Source organism: Melanerpes formicivorus, unplaced genomic scaffold, assembly GCF_026170545.1.
Source record: "Melanerpes formicivorus ecotype bairdi unplaced genomic scaffold, bMelFor1.0.p_v2 SCAF_8, whole genome shotgun sequence".
Taxonomy (NCBI): domain Eukaryota; kingdom Metazoa; phylum Chordata; class Aves; order Piciformes; family Picidae; genus Melanerpes; species Melanerpes formicivorus.
The window spans coordinates 16,615,377-16,636,337 of NW_027142360.1; the positions used below are offsets into that span (position 1 = coordinate 16,615,377).

A 20,961-nucleotide genomic window follows, 5' to 3' on the forward strand; every position below is an offset into this window, starting at 1 on the left:
CTGCCTCAAAGATGACTGCCAGTGTTTTGCCCTGCATGCTTCCTGATCGGTGAGGCAACAGTGGCACGTAGCTCTGGTGACAGGAAGAGATGATGACTGAGAAGTACTGCTGGCCCAGTGGGCGGACGAAGCTGCCCGGTGGATGAGCTTAGTACAGCAATAAGAAAAGCATTTATAATAATAGTACCGCGTTCCTCAGTGAGCAGGCCTCCTAACACCACTGCCATGAGCAAGGCAGGTGACTAAACGCGACACCATCCTGAGTGGCTCCCCTGAGGCTACGGTAGCGATGGGTGGCAGTGGGTGACCAAGATGACGGACGAAAGGGGGCGCCTTCCGCCCTCCCCGAGAGACGAAGGAAATCAGGGCAGCGAAGCTCTTGAGGGCGCATTTAAAGCCTCCTTGGTAGCGCCGTGAACAGACACTGGCAACTACAGCCCGAAGTGCAGCCGCGTCCCCTAAAGACAACAGACACTTCGCTCCCTCCCCCACCTCTGCGGGGCTAGCTTGTCGCCTTATTCCTTGAGGCGGCTCTGGGGCAGGGCTAAGAAGCAGAGCCCGCCCCGCTCCAGGGAAGGGACGGGGCCAGGCCGGATGGACGCGGCTCTTCCGTAAACACCACCCAACCCTTCCCCCGGCCTTCCCCCCGCGGGTACTGCCCATTCAGCGCGGGGGAGTCCGCTGAAGTGTCTTCCTTGTCTTTTCATATTCCTTCCCACTCAGTGTTTGGACTCAGGCAGAATGAGGAGATCCTAGATGTTTATATGGGGATAGTCGCAGCTTGACCCCAGTCCGTCTGGCTAACTTGCCATTAGCAGTCAGCAAAAGGTTACGCGACCCCCCCTCGTCATCAGCAGAGATGGACGCGCCCAAGGAAGACGCTAATAATCCGGGCTGGGTATATAAATTGGAAGGGGGGGGCTGTTTAAAGCTCCGGCGAGCGCTGTGCAGGAGGGCGAGTTGTCGCTGCTGTCGCCGGGCCGCGGTGAGTGGCTGGGGTGAGCAGGGGCCGAGCTGCGCCGTCTGACGGCGGTGTCGTGCCGCGCGGCAGCAGGCGCGGGTGTTCGGGCATGTATAGGCGATGAACTGCGGGGTGAGTCTGGGGCAGAGATGGCCCGGGGGCTGTTGTCCTCCCATGCGGTGGGGTTGGCTAGGAGGTGTCGGGTTTACATTCTACTTTGCTCTACTACTTCAGTGGGCTTTCGCTGCAGCAGGTAGGTTTCGCATCCCCTGTTCTGGGTCAGCACGCCTTGCTCTGTGTTTCCTGGGCTGTTTGCGTCCCTTAGTGCTCGCTGTCTCCAGGAGCAGTCCGTCCTGAAGGGCGAAGCCGCAGAGGTTCCCCCCTTCGACCCCGTGCGGCAAGGGCACCCTGGCGCCTTCCCTGGGGCGTGCGAGGTCGGGATACTTGGAGGCAGGCTTGCCCTCCCTGAGGCTACCAAAGAGAGGGTTCCGCCATCTCCTCCCTCTCCTCAGACGTCCTTGGAAACGCTGTTTGTTTTGGTCGGCGAGTGCCAAACTCCTGCCTCTGGTAACTGTTAAAAACATGGGGCCGGGGGAGGAGACGAGTAGCCAAACAGATGGAGGAAGAGGAGGAGCCGGCGTGCCGCTCCCCTGCTCCCTGCCGAGGGGAGCCGGCGGGAGGGGCGTACCCGGCCTCTCCTCGGGCGGCCGGCGGCCCTCGGGACGGTGTGTTGCTGAAGGGCGCGAGGTGCCGGTTGTTGCGCGGCCGCCGCGCGCGGAGGCTTGGCGGTATGTGCTCGCCTCGCCCTTACCGGGTGCCTGTTCTCCTTCGTCAGAAGTCTGTGTGAGAAGAGCTGCGGAGCTAGAAAGCTAAACGAGAACTGTCAGCTGCGAGCTGTCAAGAAGGAGGAGTTCTGTAACTCCTTAACAAAGGCTCTTTTCTGCTCTTGTGCTGTGAGTGTTGGCAAAGGTGGAGTAAGTGAAAGGGAAACCCGAGCCCAAATGAGATTTCAGTCGGTGCCAACTTGAAGATAGCAAGGAGACCAGTAGGATAAACAGAGTTAAGACATTTATAGTGGTAAAACTGGACAGAGCACTTAGTGTGTGGATGGAGTGACTTACTTGAACAAAGCAAGGCCATGGAAAAACTTTTCTTGAAGATGATATCTGAAAGTTAGCAGAAAACCAGGCGCTTCCAAGCTGTCTCTTTTCCACTAGATGCTTCATAAAATAACTTCTAATGGAAGCTTTCAGCAATAAAAAACATGCTTGTGCTCTCTGAAGCTAATCTGACCTTGAATCAAAGTGAGTGAATTGGATGATGTGACCATGTAAGAGCAAGCTGCCTTTGCAGCATCTACAGAAGGAGTAAGCCAAAATTGTAAATACCAGCAGAAACCATGATAATCTAATTATTCCCTATGAAATTCACTGGAACCACGGAGCTTGCACATTTAGAAGATATTTTTAGCTTGGTCTCCCAGTTAGTTCGTCATTTAAAAATCTGCAAGATAATACTGATGGGAAGAAATCAGGTAATGAAGCCTGCTGTGAAGGTATCTGGCCTAATATAAAAGTAAACCTCAGTTGTTTTTAGTGCAGAAAGAGTAAAGCAGGTTGTAACCACAAGCTAACCCTTTAACAGAATAGGATATTAAGCTGTGTTTTAAAACAACATCCTAATAGGTAATACCTAATGAATAACTTAAAAAATAAGGAGATGGTATTGTCTGCTCAAGATGATGAGGTACAAAGGTCTTGGAAGACTGAAGGGCTTTCTGAAATACTTTTGGGAATTGTATTAATTTAAAATTACGTGTGAACTTAGCCCTTTGTATTTCATGAGCATCTCTACGCTGTCTACAAAAGCATAAGGAAAAGCAGCTCTTCCAGTATGTGCTGTAAGGAAAGGACTGAGCAACTCTGTTGTCTATTGTTGTAATTAATTAGAAATGCCTTTTTTTCGGTTAGTACTTCCCTTTGATGTGCTCAGTGAATGCATTTTTCTCTGAGCTTTTTTAGCTGTTGGGCAGCATATTTAAAAACTCTGTATGGCATATCCAGATTCTGCTTGTGAGTTGGTGTATGTTTGTTTTGATATGCTTGCTGCCTTGTTTTTCTTGTAAACTTAGAATTAGCAGTAATGTTCTGAAGTGGTAGAATGCACGTATTCTTCCTTACCGTTCCATTTGAGGCATCCTAGTGGGAGGTGTATTTACTGTGTATAAAGATTGCAGTGTTTCTTTCAATGTGTCATCTCCCATTGCATTGTTCAAACTTCTTATTTAAAGCAAGGCTTCCTAAGCACTCTACTGACAACTCTTATTTGTATGTGTGTGTACTGTAGGACCAGATATGGTCTTGGTACCACAAAATGTGTCATGGGCCTCTGACATACAAGTATTTGTTGTCAAAATATCCTTTGTGGGGGCTAGTATGTAAAGACTTTGTGTATAGGATTTTAATACAGAATTTTAATCTCTACCTTAACAATTTGGTGGTCTTGGGAATCAAGAATGGGGTAGAAAATGGCAAAGCTGACTTGCCTTTGTGACTGGTTTAGTACTTCTGTTAGGAGCACCTTGCAAATCTCGTTATGTGCAAATGTGAGTATTGTTTAGAAATATCATACAGTTAAGAGGAAGTTCTCAAAATGGTACATAAATTGTTTGAGATTTTGGGAGAATTTAACATTTATTTTATTCCTTCTTCTTAACACTTAGATTGAAGCAGTAGACACATCTTGAAGCGTTCGTTCTAGGTGCGCTGTTAACAAGACCTTTTGAGCCAGTACACTGCTGACGTTAATCATTTCTTTTGATGGACCTCGTGCAACATTAGGAGGTCAGTTATTTGTATATAATGTATTTATAAATCTGCTTTGTGATTAAAAGCCTGGAAATAGTGTTCTGATGCTGATCCAGAAACAGTAGCATAAGGGTAGTACAAGCTTGGCAAGTCTTTATAGGATTGTTGTATTTAAGTGAGCAGCTCCACATCAAGAACCTGGAGCATGTTCTATGGTTAGGTTACTTGTCACAAGTAGTTTCTAGTCAGCACTACCTTTAAAGTCTGTAACAGTTCTTAAAAAAATAGTTTGTATGTTGCACAAGATTAACTAGTGACTCATTTCTAATTGTAACTTGCACAATATGGTTTCCAAGTAAAAAAATATCTTAGTCTTTTGGGTTTTGTAGGTCACCAGTTATTAGAAACTATAAAATTGCTTTTTTTTTAGTGAAAGGGTTACAATGTTAAGGATCACAACTAATGCTGTAAATCTTGAACCCATGACCACTATAGCCTGATCAAAAGTCTGTCGTTGGCTTGTCCAGTAAGGTAATAAACGGACAGCCATGACAGCTGTGCTGATGTGATTAATTCTTCTCACAAAACCCAGCATAAAATATTACATAGGGCAGCCAAATGCATCCTCTTTCTTCTTGGGAGAGGAGTAAACAAGCACTTAAACGTTAACCTTCTCACTTAATAGAGGAGTACTCATCAGAGTAACACTTCAAGTTAAGACGACCTATGCAGGATAAACTGGTACCCAAAAAATTAAGCACTCCAAGCTGTAACCAGGTTCCAGCATAAAGAAATCTTCATTGTTATTCCCTTTTGTCTGTCTTGACCCCACAATACATTGATTGACATACATACACACAGAGATGATCCTTTCACTGCTAAAAGTGGCATTTTCCATATTCAGCAGTTGTGAAGCACAATATTTCTTGCCTGCCAAAGCTGATGCAATTTCATCATAAATGAAGTTGTACTACTGAAATTTGCTGGCAAAAAGCATTACTGGATATGGCTCTTCATAATCTACTACAGAGTACTTCATGGCTGTAATCAGAGGGACAGCTACTATTGGTATCTGGGCCAAATTCCTTGTGTAGTAATTATAGCTGACTTCCGGGTTCTCATTTTAACATGATTATGAACATATTTTTCACTTCCTGTCATACAGCTACTAATCATCTCTATCACACTATGCAGCTGTCCAAATTCTCTGCAGCTGCAGATTATCTGCCTGGGAGGCAGTTTCTTTATGTAGACAGAAGCACTATGAAGCATGACATTTCTCAGTGTTATTTGTCATATATGCTGAACGTAATGTTAGCTCAGTTACCATTTATCTTAAAACAGAAAGCCCATCCACCTTCACCCCTAGGTGGAGTATTTTTGGGTCTATGACATTGTCAATCTGATTCTGAGTAAAGACCCACCTAAAGCAGCAGGCTAAACTTCTGGCTACACCCTGTCAGAACTATAGTGTTCTGAATTATTTGTGGTTTTTTTTCTCAGCAGCTTCTGTGTTTGCTTCAGAGTTGTTATGTTCTATGCGGTCTGTTAGTGGAAGGAAGCTAATTGCTAAACACCACTTGTTGATGAAGTCAGGTGGGGGATGGTAACATCCTGAGATGCCTTTAGGGATGTGGAGGACTTTCAAATTTCTGACAAAAAGCAACTTCAGGGGTTACTGTGGATGGTCTTTATTTTAAATATAACTAATTCACAGGCTGTCTTTAATGTAAGCATTAAAGTATGAAACAGCAGAATGGTACAGAGTTTCCTTGTAGAACAGCTGTAGTGTAGTTTTAATAATTGTATGATTTTGCATGTCAGGCCAAGTCTTTTCCATAGCACCTTTTAAAGAAAGACAACTACTTGCTCTCCATTCAGAATATAGTGATCAGCATCTAAATTTGGAGAAACAATCAAACAAATAAGTGTTAGGTTTATGGGCAGTGTATTTGTCTTTCTAGGTCTTGTTTACTATAGCAGCTAACGTGAATCAGAATGCCTCTCAATGATGAGCAGAACAGCGATTCAGAGTCTTCACGCCTCTCTGAAAGCACAGCTGCTTCTAGCGACTCTGAATATTCAAGACAGAGCTTTAACAGTGATTCTTCAAGCAAACCCAGTTCCCCAGCCTGTAAGCCTATTTTAATCTTACCTGCATTGTGCATTGACAGTTAAGGCTAACTTATCTCATTTCTCTTTGCCGTCGTGGGTAGAACCTGGGATTCTGAATCTCTCTTTAAGAGTGTTAAGAGGAAAGCATGGCTTTCTCTCTGCTGTGAAGCCGCGCATCTCCTTGTTTGTGGAACACCAGCAGCAGCTGTAGCCGTGGGGGTCTCCTTGTGTGCTCCTTCAGAAAGCGTAAGAAAAGTGTGCCACCATGGACATCCTAATGTTGAGCTAATCTTGGTGTTGGTAGCAGTCTGCCACTCAACCAGAAGCGGCTTTGTGCAAAAAGTGCATTTCTTCTGTTTGCTCCATACACTTACAAATGAAATGTGTAATTTACAGATGTATGATGTTAGATCAAGTAATGTGACGGTACTCTGGAAGTAACCTTTTTTTCCCTGCAAATATTAGGATCAAACACAGAACATACATTTGCACAATGAAGGTATTTTGGGTAATGATAAATAAAGCTTTAATGTGCTTCATGTTTGTGCCTATAAGCATTTTCCAACCATGCATACTATTTTAGTGTCTATACAAGTGAAGTCTCTCGTTAAAACAGGCTTATTAGTGAAGCCGCAGTTGGCAGCTGTCTCTTTGTCTTTATTATGAGTCTTCAAAATGTTGATTCCAAATGCTAAATTAAATGATGGAATTTGGGGGTTTAGAAAATTTGGGAATTGACTCTTGGTTTCCAGTGTGAAGTTTATCTCAATACTCTTTTTTTGTAAAAAGGGGGTGTAACTTGTGATGCATCTGCTGTGGAATTTAAGTGGGGAGTTCTCAAGCCAGTAACTTTAGAACCCCCACAATACAGTCGTTTACATGCTCAGAATTATAACAGATACCTGGTGTCTGTTACTGCTCATGCTTTTGGCCTGGTGGATTTGACCAGAGTGTTAATAGGAAATCTGTGGAATGCATGATCCTGTTTTAAAGGAAAAATGATATCTTAGTTAAGATTCCAAAACATGAAATGTATCCTCAAAATGTTATGAGGCTTGTGTGGTATTACCCACACACCCTGATAAGCTGGGAGTTTCCTGAGTTAGTGTTTTAGGAAGATATAAAGACCTGGTAATTCTAGATTGGACTCTAGTACTCCAGAAGAAACAACTAGGAAACAGTGAAATGTTAGCATTTTAGTATTTTTTAATTTCACTCATCAGCTCTGTGGATTTTTGGCTTGAAATGGTCTTGTTTGTTCCAGCAGCAAGCCCTCCCAAGGTTATTACATTTGATGAACTGATGGCAGCTGCAAGAAATTTGACAGACTTGACTCTAGCTCATGAAATTGCTGTGAATGCAAATTTTTGCCTAAAACATGAAGACTTCCCCCAGAACAGGTAAGAGCCTGAATTCTGCAGAAAACAACCCTGGGTTTGGGAGAAGAGGAGAAATTGAGTGGCAAATTGTAAAAGCAAACAAACCACCCTCCCACCCCCACCTCCCAAAAAGGCCAAAAAACCCAAAACAAAACCACAAAACATCTTGGAAAGCTACAGATACATATCCTGCACCTTCAGGAGTCACTGTCAAAGCTGGCTTGCTTGGAGCACATGTTTCAGGCCAGCTAAGTTGATGTACTGTCTTAAAGCCTGTTTCTCTATCTTAAATGTCATGTGGAAGATAAGTCTAATACAGTATGAATGCCCATAGTGAAGATGAGCATTGGTCTGTTCTGTGCAGCTCCAAGCCTTGTGGAAAAGATCAAATCAGCTTCTGTGCAGTTGTGTGTAGCTCATTAGTGCCATAATGATAAATGTAGGAGGTAATCATGAGCATAGCTCTAATATTAGCCCCAGAGGAGATGCAAAAATACCTGGAAAGCCAGAGGATGCAAGAAGTAACTTCCTTATCTTAGGAAGCTAAAATGGTTTTGCTTACATGTATGTTGAACTTAAAAAAATTACTGTGGTCTTCTGTTCTGAGAACTCTCATAAAACTGCTGTTTTTTAACTGCAGAGGACCCTTAACTGATAATTGGTTATATGACAGATTACTTTTTGAGACATCTTAGTGCATGATGTACCAGGTTAGGACAATGAATACAAGCTCAACAAGGGAAAAGGGAAGACAATATCTCTTTACCTATGTCTGAATTGCCAGCATCACTTTATTAAGTACAGGTGTGTTAGGAGGAACTTGTCAGTCTAGCCCACATTTTGGGATCAAATATCCACAGCCCAAGAAAGATATAGTTGTGGGGCGCAGTAGTTGGTAAGGTGGTGTGTGTTTCCCGACAAGTCATCAGGCTTATCCAAAACCTTTTTACCAGGGATGAAAGCTAGTTGAGCGTCTCTTCTGTATTTAACTGACTTATTCTGTAGCCTTGTAGGTACAGTGAAACATATTGTACACAAGGCATTCTGGGATCATTTGGAATCAGAACTGAATGAAGATCCTCCAGAATATGAACATGCTATCAAACTCTTTGAGGAAATTAAGGAGGTAACGTTCGTCTTTATTCTCTGGTACCATTTTGTCAGCTTAGGTCTGAGAGTCTTACTTCACTGAAGGATCTGCTGACTCAGTGAAGCCAACACCTTCAAAGCTTTCTTTTAAGGTGAAACCATAATTATTCAGAGCTGCAAACAGATGTCTGTTTATAGTGTATTTATGGTGGCAAGAAACATAGCCATCAATGCACAGTGACACGTCCACTAAGCTTTCGTTGCTTGACAGCTATTTGCAAGTCAGCTGTTCTCTCAAAGTTTCACATCTCTACTATCCTCTTTCCAACAAGATACCATGAACTTGGGGCCTGAACAAGAGTGTAAATGTGACTGCATCTGTCCCACACACTCTTGCTTTTGATCATCTAACATCCTGGCACAAAATGAAGTCTTTAAACATTTTCAATTAATGTATGTTTGTTTTATGGGGCAGTGGTTGAAAACCTCATTGTTGGTTTGAAAGTCTCATTGGCATGCTTTGTAGTTTGCTGGCTTTGAGCATATTTGCACAACTCTTAACAATAATTTAATTCTTTTAACAGTCTTTCTTTTCCTGCTACTTTAGATGATGTTCAGTCTTAATGTGTCATAGCTAGTCAGCTAAATATACTTGACATTAATATTAATATCTTACTTCAACATGTTTAATAAGTGGTTTGGGTTTTATTGGTAAGTTTGTTTTGTTTTTTTTCCCCCTATCTACTTCAGATTCTTCTTTCCTTCCTGACTCCTGGAGCAAACAGGATTCAAAATCAAATCTGTGAAGTTCTAGATACAGATCTTATTCGACAGCAGGCAGAACACAACACTGTTGATATTCATGGGCTAGCCAACTACATCATCAACACTATGGGAAAGTTATGTGCTCCAATAAGAGACAATGATATAAAACAGTTAAAGGCAACCGACAATATCGTAGAGCTACTGAGGTTGGTATTTGGGTGGGATTTTTGTGGTTTGGGGGAAATACATCTTCCCTGACAGACCAATGGGCGGTGGAAGGGTTGGTGGTAGAGTCTTAAATAATGTCAGTTTACGTAACACCTATTTTCAGCTTATAGGAAAACTTACTTTATACAGAAGCATTAAAGGGAAGGAGCTATGATGCACTTTGACCAAACTATGATCCATATATTTTTAATGAAATGTGTAGAAAGCTTAAATCAAACTCTGCCAGCTCTGAATAAACTACTGAACAACAGAAAACCCACTCTTGCAATAGTCTGTGTTTTGGAGACTGCTCTTTTAGTCTTATTGATCCTTGTAAGATTTAGGCAGCACATTTGCACTGTTCCTTCTTGGAACTGGTTATTGAATGCTTACTCTGAGACCAAACTTTGAAGTGTCTCTAGTAAAGATCTTATTGCTTGAATTTAAAGTGAAACACTTGCATAAAAGGACAGAAAGCAGTTTATTGCTCCTTAGGTACACTGAAATGTTAAGAGTAAATAGTAGTTGTCCTACTGGGTTTCATTGCAGCTTTGATCGTATACAGGGACCGAAACGACTTGGTCAGAAGGATTGTTTCTCTTGGTGTAATTAGTGTGATTAAAAAGTCAAAACCTGTTCATTTGGGCTGAAATGTACCAATTGATACAATTCTTAGAACCTGCTCTGCTTGTAGCATTTAGTGATAATACATATTTGTCCTGTTCTGTCACACCGAGCTTTATACATGATAGTCTTTAAAGTATCCTGGAAGATAGGTAACGCATCTGTTCCACTGAGGTATCAGTGAAGGAATTTAGTCTGGAAGAACTGAAATAAAATTGCTAATGTAGGTGTAGATTACATATGCAAGTTAAAGTCAGTAGACTATTGTAATGGTCAAATTTTAAACACCTCCTTTCAGACAGATATTCCACGTTTTGGACCTGATGAAAATGGATATGGCTAACTACACAATTCAAAACCTTAGGCCATACCTTCAGCGTAATTTGGTGGACTATGAAAGAACAAAATTCCAGGAAATTCTTGAAGAAACACCAAGTAGGTATCATGCTGCAGTTAATTTAAGCCTTCCTTTAAAAAGGAGACATTTTAAGACATGCTATAAAGATCAGTGTATTGCAGTTAGTTTGGAGAGAAACCTCAGTTTTATGTCTGAGTCTAGCACACGCAAAAATTCTTTAAGCAATCATCCATTGGTACCTTGTTTGTCAATGTATTATGAAGTCTGTTTATCTGTTTTCTAGGGCACTTTGAGACAAGTCTCATTTGCTGCATTGGTTGGTATCAAAAATAACCCATTGGCTTTTACTGTCTGGAGGCAGAAGCCCTATTACTGAAAGATGAGACTTTGTCTCTTGTGTATACAGCAAGTCTGTTGCTAGTCTGAAGTGCACATGTGAAAACAGTTGAGTGTGCCTGAAAGTTGAAAGGGACAGGATTTTATATATATATCTCTATATATTTTTCTTTTTAATAAAGAAAAGACAGGCTCTCCTAAGCAAAACCTCTTAGTTGATGCAAAGTCAGTTTGATGCACTACTGCAGATTTCGTGTAATATGGCTAAACAGTGTTCAAGGAAATGTATTTTTCCAAGAAGAAAAAGTAAACTTACTAACATGTATGTAGCCTGAGAAAGAACCCTTTAGAAGCATTTAGTTTGCAGTTAATACTCTTTCCTTTCACCACTGTTTTCTAGGCCTGTGGCCTTCCTGTAAAAAGGAAAGAAATTTTTTATGAACTTGGACTTTGCCTTTTTACCCTAAAACCTTGTCTGAAGGCTAACAATTTGTTATTGGGTTTGTACAAGCTAGCTAGAATGTTGAGGTGAAGATGATCAATGAAAAGATGTGAGGGAGAGAATTTACATGTGTGAAGGCTCAGCTGTCCACTGTGTACCTTGAGTCTTCAAAAGTTCACTACTCTTGCGTACAAATCTTTCCCTCAAGGTAGTGCTTATTTTGAGGGACACACAGAGTAAATTGTGTTGGTTTGCAATGTTTAGGTGCCCTGGATCTCACAACAGAATGGATAAAGGAATCGATAGAAGATGAATTGTCATCTATTTCTGATGAATCTTCATCCTCCTCTGGTGCTGATAGTAGCTCTAAACCAATTATTAGTCCTACACTGGTGCTAAACAACTGCTACTTGAAACTGTTACAATGGGATTACCACAAAACACTTCCAGAGGTAAGGAGTGTATTTCAGCAGTGCCTTCAGATTTCTAGCTGTATGATACTCCCGTTGATGACAGTAGGTGAATTTGAGTTCTAAGTTTGATTACGAGATGGGCAAGTGAACAACTAGAAAAGAGCCGCTTAAAGGTGGTTTTCCCACTATGCAGTTGTAGCTCACCAGCTCCACCCTATGAGCAGTCTTGGCCATGGTCAAAGGCTGGACCTTGTATTGACAGCACTTGGTTTTCTGTATCTTTGGGAGACCTGACTAGAGCATTCTGCTCTAGTTCTTAGAGTCCATTGATTGAATCACTCCTGCTTTAAAATAGGACCATAAAAACTTGAAACGCTCTAAAGTTTCATGTTCACCCATTCTCAGTGTGTATAAGCTACTGCTTCAAGATCTAGTGTTCAGTTTTTCCCTCCAACTCCTGATTACTGACCTCTGCAACCTACTGTAAAGCCAATTTGAAATGGACTGTCGGTCAGGGCTAAAATTAGCATCTGCAATGAGGTCTAAGCTATACTTAGAGTGGCCTGGCAGAATTTGCTAAATACATGGACTAGTGTTCTCAATCACTGGAGAGATTGAAATCCACCTTATTCTTCCCAACCTTTCAAACAGTTTTTAAGTAGGAACTACACATACGCATCCATTTGTGAATCTAGTTTGCTGTGCTCTGAAATCACTGCCAGCTGAATGTTAATGCCCCTGTTCTTTTCAGTGGAAGGATTCAGTTAGGATAAAGTTTTTCTAATGTAAAATAAAAGTCACTCCAACTACATCTTGCTGTGGGAATTACAGTCATGTTGGGAAGAGCGTACTGGAGACTATGACAAGCACCAATATGGTTAAAGTATAGCTCAGCTTTATTCTGGCATCTCTTGCTTTTATAGACCTCTAAGGTCAAGGTTGTTTACACAGTGCTCTGCATAGCTAGTTTCTGTGGTTAGCGACTCCTTGCCAAGGTCAGACAGCTGCAGAGCAGCTTCTTTCATCAGCTGCCAGGTCTCCCTTTCTCAGCCTTCAAAGCTACTCTAAGGGTGAGTTGCCTGCTGCCCCAGCTCCTACACTTCTTCACAGGCCTGATAGTGTGGATTGTTCATTACTCCCATCGGGTGTCCACGTTCTGCCAAAAAATCCTCCTCATAGTCATGGTATGATGAGCAGGCACATGGTATGATGAACAGGTACTTTGGCTGTACCTGGTTATGTATCACTTGAGGAGCGTGCTCTGGTGGCTGTCATGCACAGTTCATCACTGTCTGTTAGCTACAGATTATGTCATTTGTCTAAGGACAACTCAATTCAGAAGATTATTCTGTGTAGCCTTGCTCACAACAATGTCCTCTGGGTCCCCTGGACATTCCATATTATGGGATGACTTGTTTGCTTGCAGATTTCTATTAGCAGTGGCGAGGAATAAGACGCTGTGTCCTTCGTTTCCTCTGCACTTGGGGCATTACCCTTCTTCCTATGGCAGGCTTGCTTCTGGTACTTGTACATAATGCCACTTTGGGCAGTACTGCATATTCAGGGTATTTCAGCTTCTCTCTCTTCTGACTTTGGATATTTGTGATTTAAAAAAAAAAATTCATGCTTTGCAACCACATTGTGTATCTGTCCTTTTCTTTGCCTCTCTACCTCCATATTCCTAAATAAGTATTATTGTTTAAATTCTAGACTCTATTAACAGATGAAGTTCGTCTTCAGGAGTTGAGAGAAAAGCTCAATCAATTAAAAATCATAGCTTGTGTTTGTCTCATTACAAACAATATGGTGGGTGCAGCAATTGTAGGTATGCCTGATTTTGCTGAACAACTGAAAAGGATCTCTGTTCCTCTTCTTGAAGGCATGAACAAGAAGTAAGGCTTTCTTTTTATCACTTCTGGCTGTTTTTGTTGGGTTTTGAGGGGTTTGGGGGGTTGGTTTTTTGGGGGGTTGGTTTTTTTTGTGGTTGACTGGGTTTTCAATGGTTGTAGGTTGTTTTGTTTTGACAGACAATATATAGCAGATATGAAAATAATTAAAATGTTATAGTGATTGTTAATAATGGAAAGATAGCAAATTTCAATACTATCTATTCCTTTCACAGTCTAAGTCCACTGTATGTTAGGAACATGTACTGGAGTGACTGTGGTAAAGTAGTCAATAAATAGACTTGTCAGTTGCTTCAAACTGTTGTAAGCCATTTAAACTATTTGGCTGCCACTTGCACTACAAGCAAGCCTGGTGTGATCTGAAAGTGTCTCATAAAACTAGTTTTAATGAGAAAAAGTAGTTTGGCATGGGAAAACTTCTAAATGTAAGGCTAAAATGAATGAGTGTCATTGCTGTACACTTGAAATAACTGTTAGCATTTTAATCATAACTAGATCCTTACTTTAATCTTCAACACAAAGATTTGTCCTTTTAGCTGTAGATTCACATGAGTCTGCAAAGGCAAGAGGTAAGTTTTCTGAATTCTCTTACTGCAGAGAGTAGGCTGAAAATAAAAAGGAAAGGATTCAACTGAAGTCAGCTTATAACCTATTGCTACAGAAACCACAGAAATTAATGCTTTTTCTATTTTCTTATTCCAGAACTTTTGATTTGAAGGAGGCTCTCAATGCTATCAGTGTCCAGATCTGCAGCAAGTTGAACAGGTCTCTAACTGAAAGAGGTCTTCCCACTCTCAGTGAAGAAGTACAAAATAATTTAATGGGTCAAATCGCTCATATTGTTGAGGAGAATAATCCCATCAGTTCCTTGATTGGTTAGTAAAGATAATGTGTAATTTTGTCTTTGTTTTGTATGTGTCTGTGTATAAACTTACACCAGAAAGCTAAATCAGCTGTGTAATTTATTTTTTTAATTGTTATTTATTTATTTACTTACTTACTCCAGTAATACCAGGTCAACTAAGAGTAAGGAAATGTTTACATATAGATAGTGCTCTTGGTATGCTGCAGACAATGGTTAGTTGCAGCTAGAAATAATTCAAAAGGGTCTGTACAAATAAGACAAGACATGCTGCTGTTTTGGGGAAGAATTGAGGAAAAATGAGTGCTGTTCAGCCTCCCTTCTGTCAGTTCTGGGCTTAAACCAGGATTTTTAGAAACTACTTCCTTTTAGGTACTGTAGCTTTGTTGCAGCAGGATTCTTCTGTGTACACAGAATAGTAGGGGTTGAAAGGGATCTCTGGAAATCATCTAATCCAGCCCCCTTGCTAAGGCAGGTTTGCCTAGATCAGGTTGCACAGGAATGTGTCTAGGTGGGTTTGAAAGTGTCCAGAGAAGGAGGTTTCACAATCTTCCTGGACAGCCTGTTCACCTTGCAGGAGTCAACTTTAAGATAAACTTTTCAGTAATGCTTCTCACTGCGATAGGGGCTTGGAAAGAGCTGTTACCTATGCTGTTGGATTGGGGTTTTTTTCTGTGTTGATGTGTTGGGCACTTAAAAAATAAGTGTGGTTTCATTCTCATTCTTGGGTTTACATTTGTTCAGAACATACTTTATGTTCCGTTTCAGACAAGCGAATCCAGTTCTTCATGAGAAGCTTGCTTGCTCTTCCACATTTTCAGAAGTGTATGCCTGCCATGCCGGGAGGCCTTTCTGTGATTCAGACAGAGATGGAGCTTGTTGGATCTCAGTATGCAAGCATTGTAAACTTCAATAAACAAGTGTACGGACCATTCTATGCAAACATACTCAGAAAACTGCTTTTTCCTGAGGAATCAGTGGGGAAAGCAGAATCAGAAACACCTACCAATTAAAAAACACGGCCCACTTCTGTTCACCTTTTTTTGTTTTCTTACTTTTTTAAACCTTCCAAGACAGTGACTCGACTTCACCACTAAGAACAGCCCACTCCACTGACTATTCATGAGAGGGATCTTGTGAACTGTATGGAGGTAACTTCTGAAATTCACTGGAAATTAATTTCAAGGAGATACATATATATATTTCTAATAAATTTAGCTAATGAATTGTCGCTTGTAATAGTGCATTACTAGTTTTGAAGGCAAGAATTTATTAAGAGCTGCCAAAGTCTATGCTCTTTGCCACCACTAAAACAAAGTTATTTTTCAACTTGCATGTATTTACACATAGCAGTGCAATTACAAAATGACAAAATAATTGTAGATAAAGTGTACCATGCTTACATTGTATTTTTGTAGAGCAACATCCAGTAAAACAATTATGTTTCTAAAAGACTAAAAGCAAAAAAAAAAACCCAATGAAACATAGCAGAACTGCTTTTGTAATAAAACCCAGGGTCGTATGAGGCCAAGTTCTGGTACTCCTGCAGTTAGTGGAACCAGAATTTAACCTCTGTTACATTAAGGAGTGCCAGTATTATAAACTGTTTGGACTATAGCAGTTACAGAAGAAGCGTTTACCACTTGAAGTAGGAATCATTCAGAACTTCTCAACTGTAATTGAGATTAATGCTAAACATCTAAGAAATGTGATGGGGGGGGAAGGGGGTAAATTGTATATAATGTTTATAAACATTTTGTTAATCCAGTGGAGGTCATACAGATCTTTAATCTCTAATATGTATATGTCCTGATCTTGGATCTTCATGGGTATTAAGTATTTTTAAGCTAGGTCTTTCTGGTCTTTATTCCCAAAAGCACTTGACAGTACCCTTACAGAGTACCACAGAGCAACTTCCCCTTTTATATTGTTGGATGAGGGCATAAATGTTTCAAAAGGTATCGTTAAGCAAGAACCAAAATGGTTGGTCATTCTTAAATGTGATTAGCTTCAGTGAGTCTGTGAGAAATGCTGCTGGTCTGTTCTAAATTTCTTGGGACTAGGTCCACTACTTGGTTCCCATTTAAGGCATCAGGAATCTTCCTTTTCTCCATGCAACAGGCTTGAAACTGAAAAATGTGGATGTAAACTTCTGTAAGTTTACCCAGGCTTTGTTTTGCATATTTCAGATTACTGGGAATAAATACTGCTGGAATCTATCTGAGACATATTCTTGTCTATAAAATCATAGTTTACTTGAAAATGATTTTTTAAAAAATATATTGCCACATAATATCCCTTTAAAATGTCACATATATATGTATAAAAAAACCTCATGTGGTACAAGTCACATAGCTTGATTTTAATATTTTATATTACAATCTATTTTTTATGATGAGCCAGAGTTGCCCGTAAAAGTGTAATGTCACACCAATTGTCTATGTACATTACTATGCTTATCATAGATGTCTGAAAAACTGGGCATTATTTAGCACTGTGGTTTTGTAGTCCATTTTTACAGAACTGTGTACTCTTTTTAATAAGGGAAATGACTTGTAGTCAGCTGTTCTTGCAGCGTTCAAGGACTTTGGTCACGTGTACAGGGTTTAAAAAAAAAACCAAACCAGAACAATTTTATTCAAATTGCCTTTTTTTAAAGAAGAGATTTCTCTAGTGCACTTCCTGATCCATCCCTTGTAAAATCATTGCACAAAATAAAGATTCATACATACTCGAAAGGGAACTGTTTCCTGAAGCCTGTAAAACCTGAGAGAAAGGAACTCCCACAATTACTATGCTAATTGTGCCACTAGGTAAGTCAGGCTTGCTCAGATGGATATGAAATTTTGATGTGCAATTGAAAATCATCAAGAGAAGAATGCAGTGCAGAAGCAATTATGAGGAACTAAAAATGTTTTGCTACATATTTAGAAAAACCTGATTTTTTTTTTTTTTTTTTTTTTTTTTTGAGCTTTGGCTGAAAGAGGCTTTTATGAATATTTGAAGATGATTTATAACAATTATGAACTTTTAATGAAGTACTTTATATTGATTCTATTGTAAAAACAAATACCAAACTATAGATCTTCTGTCTACCGGGGGAGCTGTCATACTAGTTTTACCAGTAAATACTGGAGAAAAAAAAAATGGGGGGGGGCTTTTTTGTGATTAAGGTGACTTGCAAAGGGCATTTTTATAGCATGGCTTATGTTTCCAGTGATTGTTTAATGTATCTTAATTTTTTTATTTAATGTTTCAAACATGGACATTGAGTCTATTTAATGTCATGTGTTGCATGCTGCTTACACTGCTGTGGCTAAAATAAACTTGCCTCTACTCCAGAGTTGTTCTTGTGAAACAAGATGCATTCTGTAGCAGCTTTCTTTGTTGAAATACAAATATTTGAGGTTTTGTATGCATTAAATTTTGTTTGTGATACCAGTGGTGGTGGAAAGTATTTTATGCAAACTGTCTTACATGTAAGGGATTGTTAAATGTTGATTGATAAATGACTGCACTAATACTACCTTGTGACTTTTCTTTAATTTCTCTCTTGCAGTTGGAGTGTAGGGTAGTGACATAATCCAGCTACACAAAAAGCATTCATAGTGGTCACTTAAATCTGATTCCTTGGAAGAAGGTTGTATTGGGTTTATAGGAAAAGGTTGCGGGTTGGAGGGGTGGGAGGGGTAGGACTACAGGGGTCATTTCTGTGAGAAACTGCTAGAAGCTTTCCCTATGTCTGACAGAGCCAATGCCCGACAGCTTCAAAGTGGACCTGCTGCCTAAGGCACCTTGTGATAACATATTTAAGAATGGGGGAGACCAAAACAACTGGGCAACAGCAGACAGAAAAGAGAGGAAAGTGAATTTGTGAGAAGAACAACTGCAGCCACCAGATCAATGAAGAAGGAGTGGGAAGAAGGGCTCCAGATACTGGACCATCTTCCCCTGATACCGGTGGAAAAGACTAGGGTGAGGCAGAGTGTCCGCATGGAGGTAAACAGTGGAGTAAATATCCACCTCCAGCCCATGCAGGCTGTGACCCTTGGGGAAGTCTTTGCTGAAGTAGGCTCCTGGCACAACCTGCAGAGACAGGAGCCCACTGTGGAGCAGATTTGCTAGCAGGACTCCTGATTTGTTGGGGGCAGGGACTCATGCTGGAGCAATCTGTTCCTGAAGGAGTGAACCCCATAAAACGGACCCACTCTGAAGCAGTTTGTCAAGACCTGCAGCCAACCGGCAGGACTTGTGTTGGGGAAATTCAGGGACTGTCTCCCACGGGAAGGAGCTCAGACCGGAGAAGGGAAAGAGTGTCCTTCCCCTGAGGAGGCAGGAACGTCAGAAACAACATGTGATGAACTGACCATAACCTCCACACTCCACCTGGTTAACCGACCAGCTTGCTTGGTAATGGGTCATTGGACTGAAATAGTTGCTCGGTGAGTATGTAGTCCTTGTAGTTTTGTGCCCTCCTCGGTCGTTTCTGCTTGCTAGCTCCTGGGCCTTTGGCGGTCGGCAGGGCTGTCACCTCCGGCGGGCGCAGGGTAAACCCACATGCTGAAAAGTATTAAAATGTCCTACAAAGAAGCAGAGCAGTGGGAGAGTGTGGTCGGGAGAGCCCTGCCCAGCAAGGACAGGCCTGGCCGCCCTTAGCTCTCGCCCCCTTTTCGTATGCGTGTGCGCCTTCGTGTGTCCCCCGCCCCCAGGCCTCCGCGGCCCCGGAACCTTCGGTTACAGCACCGCAGCAGCAGTGGGATGCCTTTGGCTGTTGCACTACGTGTCCCTCGCCGTCAGCTTCCCTGCTGGCTTCTCTACCGGGCTGGTGATGGAGGCGCTGGCCACGGAGCTGGGCGCCCTGACGCCGGAGCAAGCGGCGGCTCCTGTGAATACGGTGGAGGTCAGCGGCGGCCTGGGGCGGGTGGGAATGGGGAACGACAGGCTGGCTGCCTGCTGGGGAAGGGGTGGCACGCGTGGGACCATGCCGGAGCGGGACTGGCGTGGAGTGAGGTGAGGTCTCTGCGCATGTGCCCTACCTGCCCGTTCAGGTGGGTGCCGGGAGGGTCTGTAGCGCACGCTTGGCGCTTCTCGGCAAGGAGGGTGCTTGTGCCCTGGTGCGGGCTGTTCGTCGTGAGGCTAAGCTCGGCCGCCGAGGTGCGGCTTCGGTCCCCTCCGTTTGTCCGGCCTGTGTCCTGCAAACGCAAGCAATGGGAGTTCTGCCCACAGTGGCAGTTCCTTATGGGTGTGCTAATTGCCTGGTGTGGAGAGAGGGAGCTGAAGGCCGTGTCTCGGGCCCTTCTGGCAGGACTGGCCCTTTTTTTTTTTTTCTTTTTTTTCTTGTCTAATTTTCTGTAGAAATTGCATGTGAGAAATGAAGCCTAAGAGCTTCGTGCTGTGTTTTGCCATTAATTCCTCTACATGTGCCTGGACTGTGAGGGAAAGAGTTATACCACAAATGCAGCATTGCCATGTACTTGTAAATGCAGAACGTCAAACTAAAACGATGAGGTACTGATGCTGCCTTCAGGAGTTAAGTGATGCAGCCTTATTCTGCATCTCTGGTCCTCCTCACCTGCATCTCTCCCCGCAAAATTAGTTTGTGCTCTCCATGCCATGGTGGGAAAAGGTGAGGCTGACGTAAAGTGATGTTCCCTGTGATCCCTAAAGAAATGGGGAAAAGTTTGTAGGAGCTTTGATATACTTACCAGTGCTTTGTTTAAGTAGCTTTGCAATGAGTTGGGGTACTGATAGGTTTTACAGAGGATCATGGCTGCATGTGCTACTCCCAGGATTTTTGTAATGTAAAAGTTATAGGAATTCTCTTGCTAGGAATAGAATTTGCAGCGTTAAGATGTTAAAAAGTTGTTAAATGAGGACAAGGTAGCAAGAAATTTCTAAGAAATACATATTCTCACATCAGTTGCTTTTAGAAAAGACAATCCCCCTTTGCCCCCTGAGTAAATATTGCATAGGACATATGCCTAAGATAATCTTAAGTCATCTCCCTGTTTTGCTTTTGCTCATCTTGTTTGGCTGTGGAGAGTGTTGTGGGGTTTGCTTATTGTGTTTTGTTTGTTTGTGGCTTTTTTTGTTTTATTTTCTAAATGGATCTGGATTGAAATAATTTTGCTGTTTAAAAATAGTAATACATTAAAAAAAAAAAAAAGGCATAAGCTCTTAGATGACTGATCACTCCCTGGAAAATACTTCAAACTGTATTTTGTTTTCAGGAAAAATGGAGACTCCTTCCAGCATTTCTAAAGGTTAGTATTATGCACGCATTTCATGGCATGAAGACTTTGCTTTCTAACTTTACATTCCCCTCTTCTAGCTTTTGCTGCTTCCTGTAATACTTGTCCTTACACATTTTTTATTTTTTTTTCCTGTTTGGCCACGGCAACCCCATGCAGAGCTATAGGCTGGGGTTGGAATGGCTGCCAAACAGAGAGGGACCTGGGGGTGCTGGTTGACAGCTGCCTAAACATGAGCCATCAGTGCGCCCAGGTGGCCAAGAAGGCCAATGGCATCCTGGCCTGCATTAGGAATAGTGTGGCCAGCAGGAGCAGGGAAGTCATTGTGCCCCTGTACTCTGCATTGGTTAGGCCACACCTTGAGTACTGTGTCCAGTTCTGGGCCCCTCAGTTTAAGAAGGACATCGAGACATTGGAACGTGTCCAGAGAAGCGCAACGAGGCTG

The 20,961-nt window shown here is 41.9% G+C and overlaps 2 protein-coding genes across 5 annotated transcripts in view; both read left to right on the top strand.

The window, feature by feature from the left end:
* Positions 1-866: 866 nt before the first annotated feature.
* TCP11L2 (t-complex 11 like 2) lies at positions 867-17,791 on the top strand. 4 transcript variants are annotated; one of them, XM_068142304.1, is made up of 11 exons: positions 867-985; positions 3,684-3,804; positions 5,733-5,902; positions 7,148-7,283; positions 8,268-8,388; positions 9,102-9,322; positions 10,246-10,382; positions 11,348-11,535; positions 13,207-13,388; positions 14,106-14,278; positions 15,034-17,791. In XM_068142304.1, the coding sequence occupies exons 3-11, from the start codon at positions 5,767-5,769 to the stop codon at positions 15,276-15,278; spliced, it is 1,539 nt and encodes a 512-aa protein (XP_067998405.1). In that variant the 5' UTR covers positions 867-985; positions 3,684-3,804; positions 5,733-5,766; the 3' UTR covers positions 15,279-17,791. The 4 variants fall into 4 exon arrangements, with proteins under 4 accessions (XP_067998405.1, XP_067998406.1, XP_067998409.1 ...); XM_068142305.1 differs by having other exon boundaries at positions 868-985; positions 7,151-7,283; XM_068142308.1 differs by lacking the exons at positions 867-985; positions 3,684-3,804; positions 5,733-5,902 and adding an exon at positions 5,914-6,129.
* Positions 17,792-19,055: 1,264 nt separating this feature from the next.
* POLR3B (RNA polymerase III subunit B) overlaps positions 19,056-20,961 on the top strand; it is a 73,145-nt gene continuing 71,239 nt past the window's right edge. Inside the window, exons 1-2 of the mRNA XM_068142309.1 lie at positions 19,056-19,165; positions 20,496-20,528. Of these exons, the coding sequence (XP_067998410.1) occupies positions 19,094-19,165; positions 20,496-20,528 (105 nt within the window). The 5' untranslated portion in view covers positions 19,056-19,093. The remainder of the gene's footprint in view (positions 19,166-20,495; positions 20,529-20,961) is intronic.

Excerpts from the sequence above, each read along its gene's own strand:
- TCP11L2 (XM_068142304.1), top strand. The coding sequence starts at position 5,767 with ATGCCTCTCAATGATGAGCAGAACAGCGATTCAGAGTCTTCACGCCTC. Across the intron at positions 8,389-9,101 it reads TCTTTGAGGAAATTAAGGAG|ATTCTTCTTTCCTTCCTGAC; the intron begins GTAACGTTCGTC and ends TATCTACTTCAG. Across the intron at positions 14,279-15,033 it reads TCCCATCAGTTCCTTGATTG|ACAAGCGAATCCAGTTCTTC; the intron begins GTTAGTAAAGAT and ends GTTCCGTTTCAG.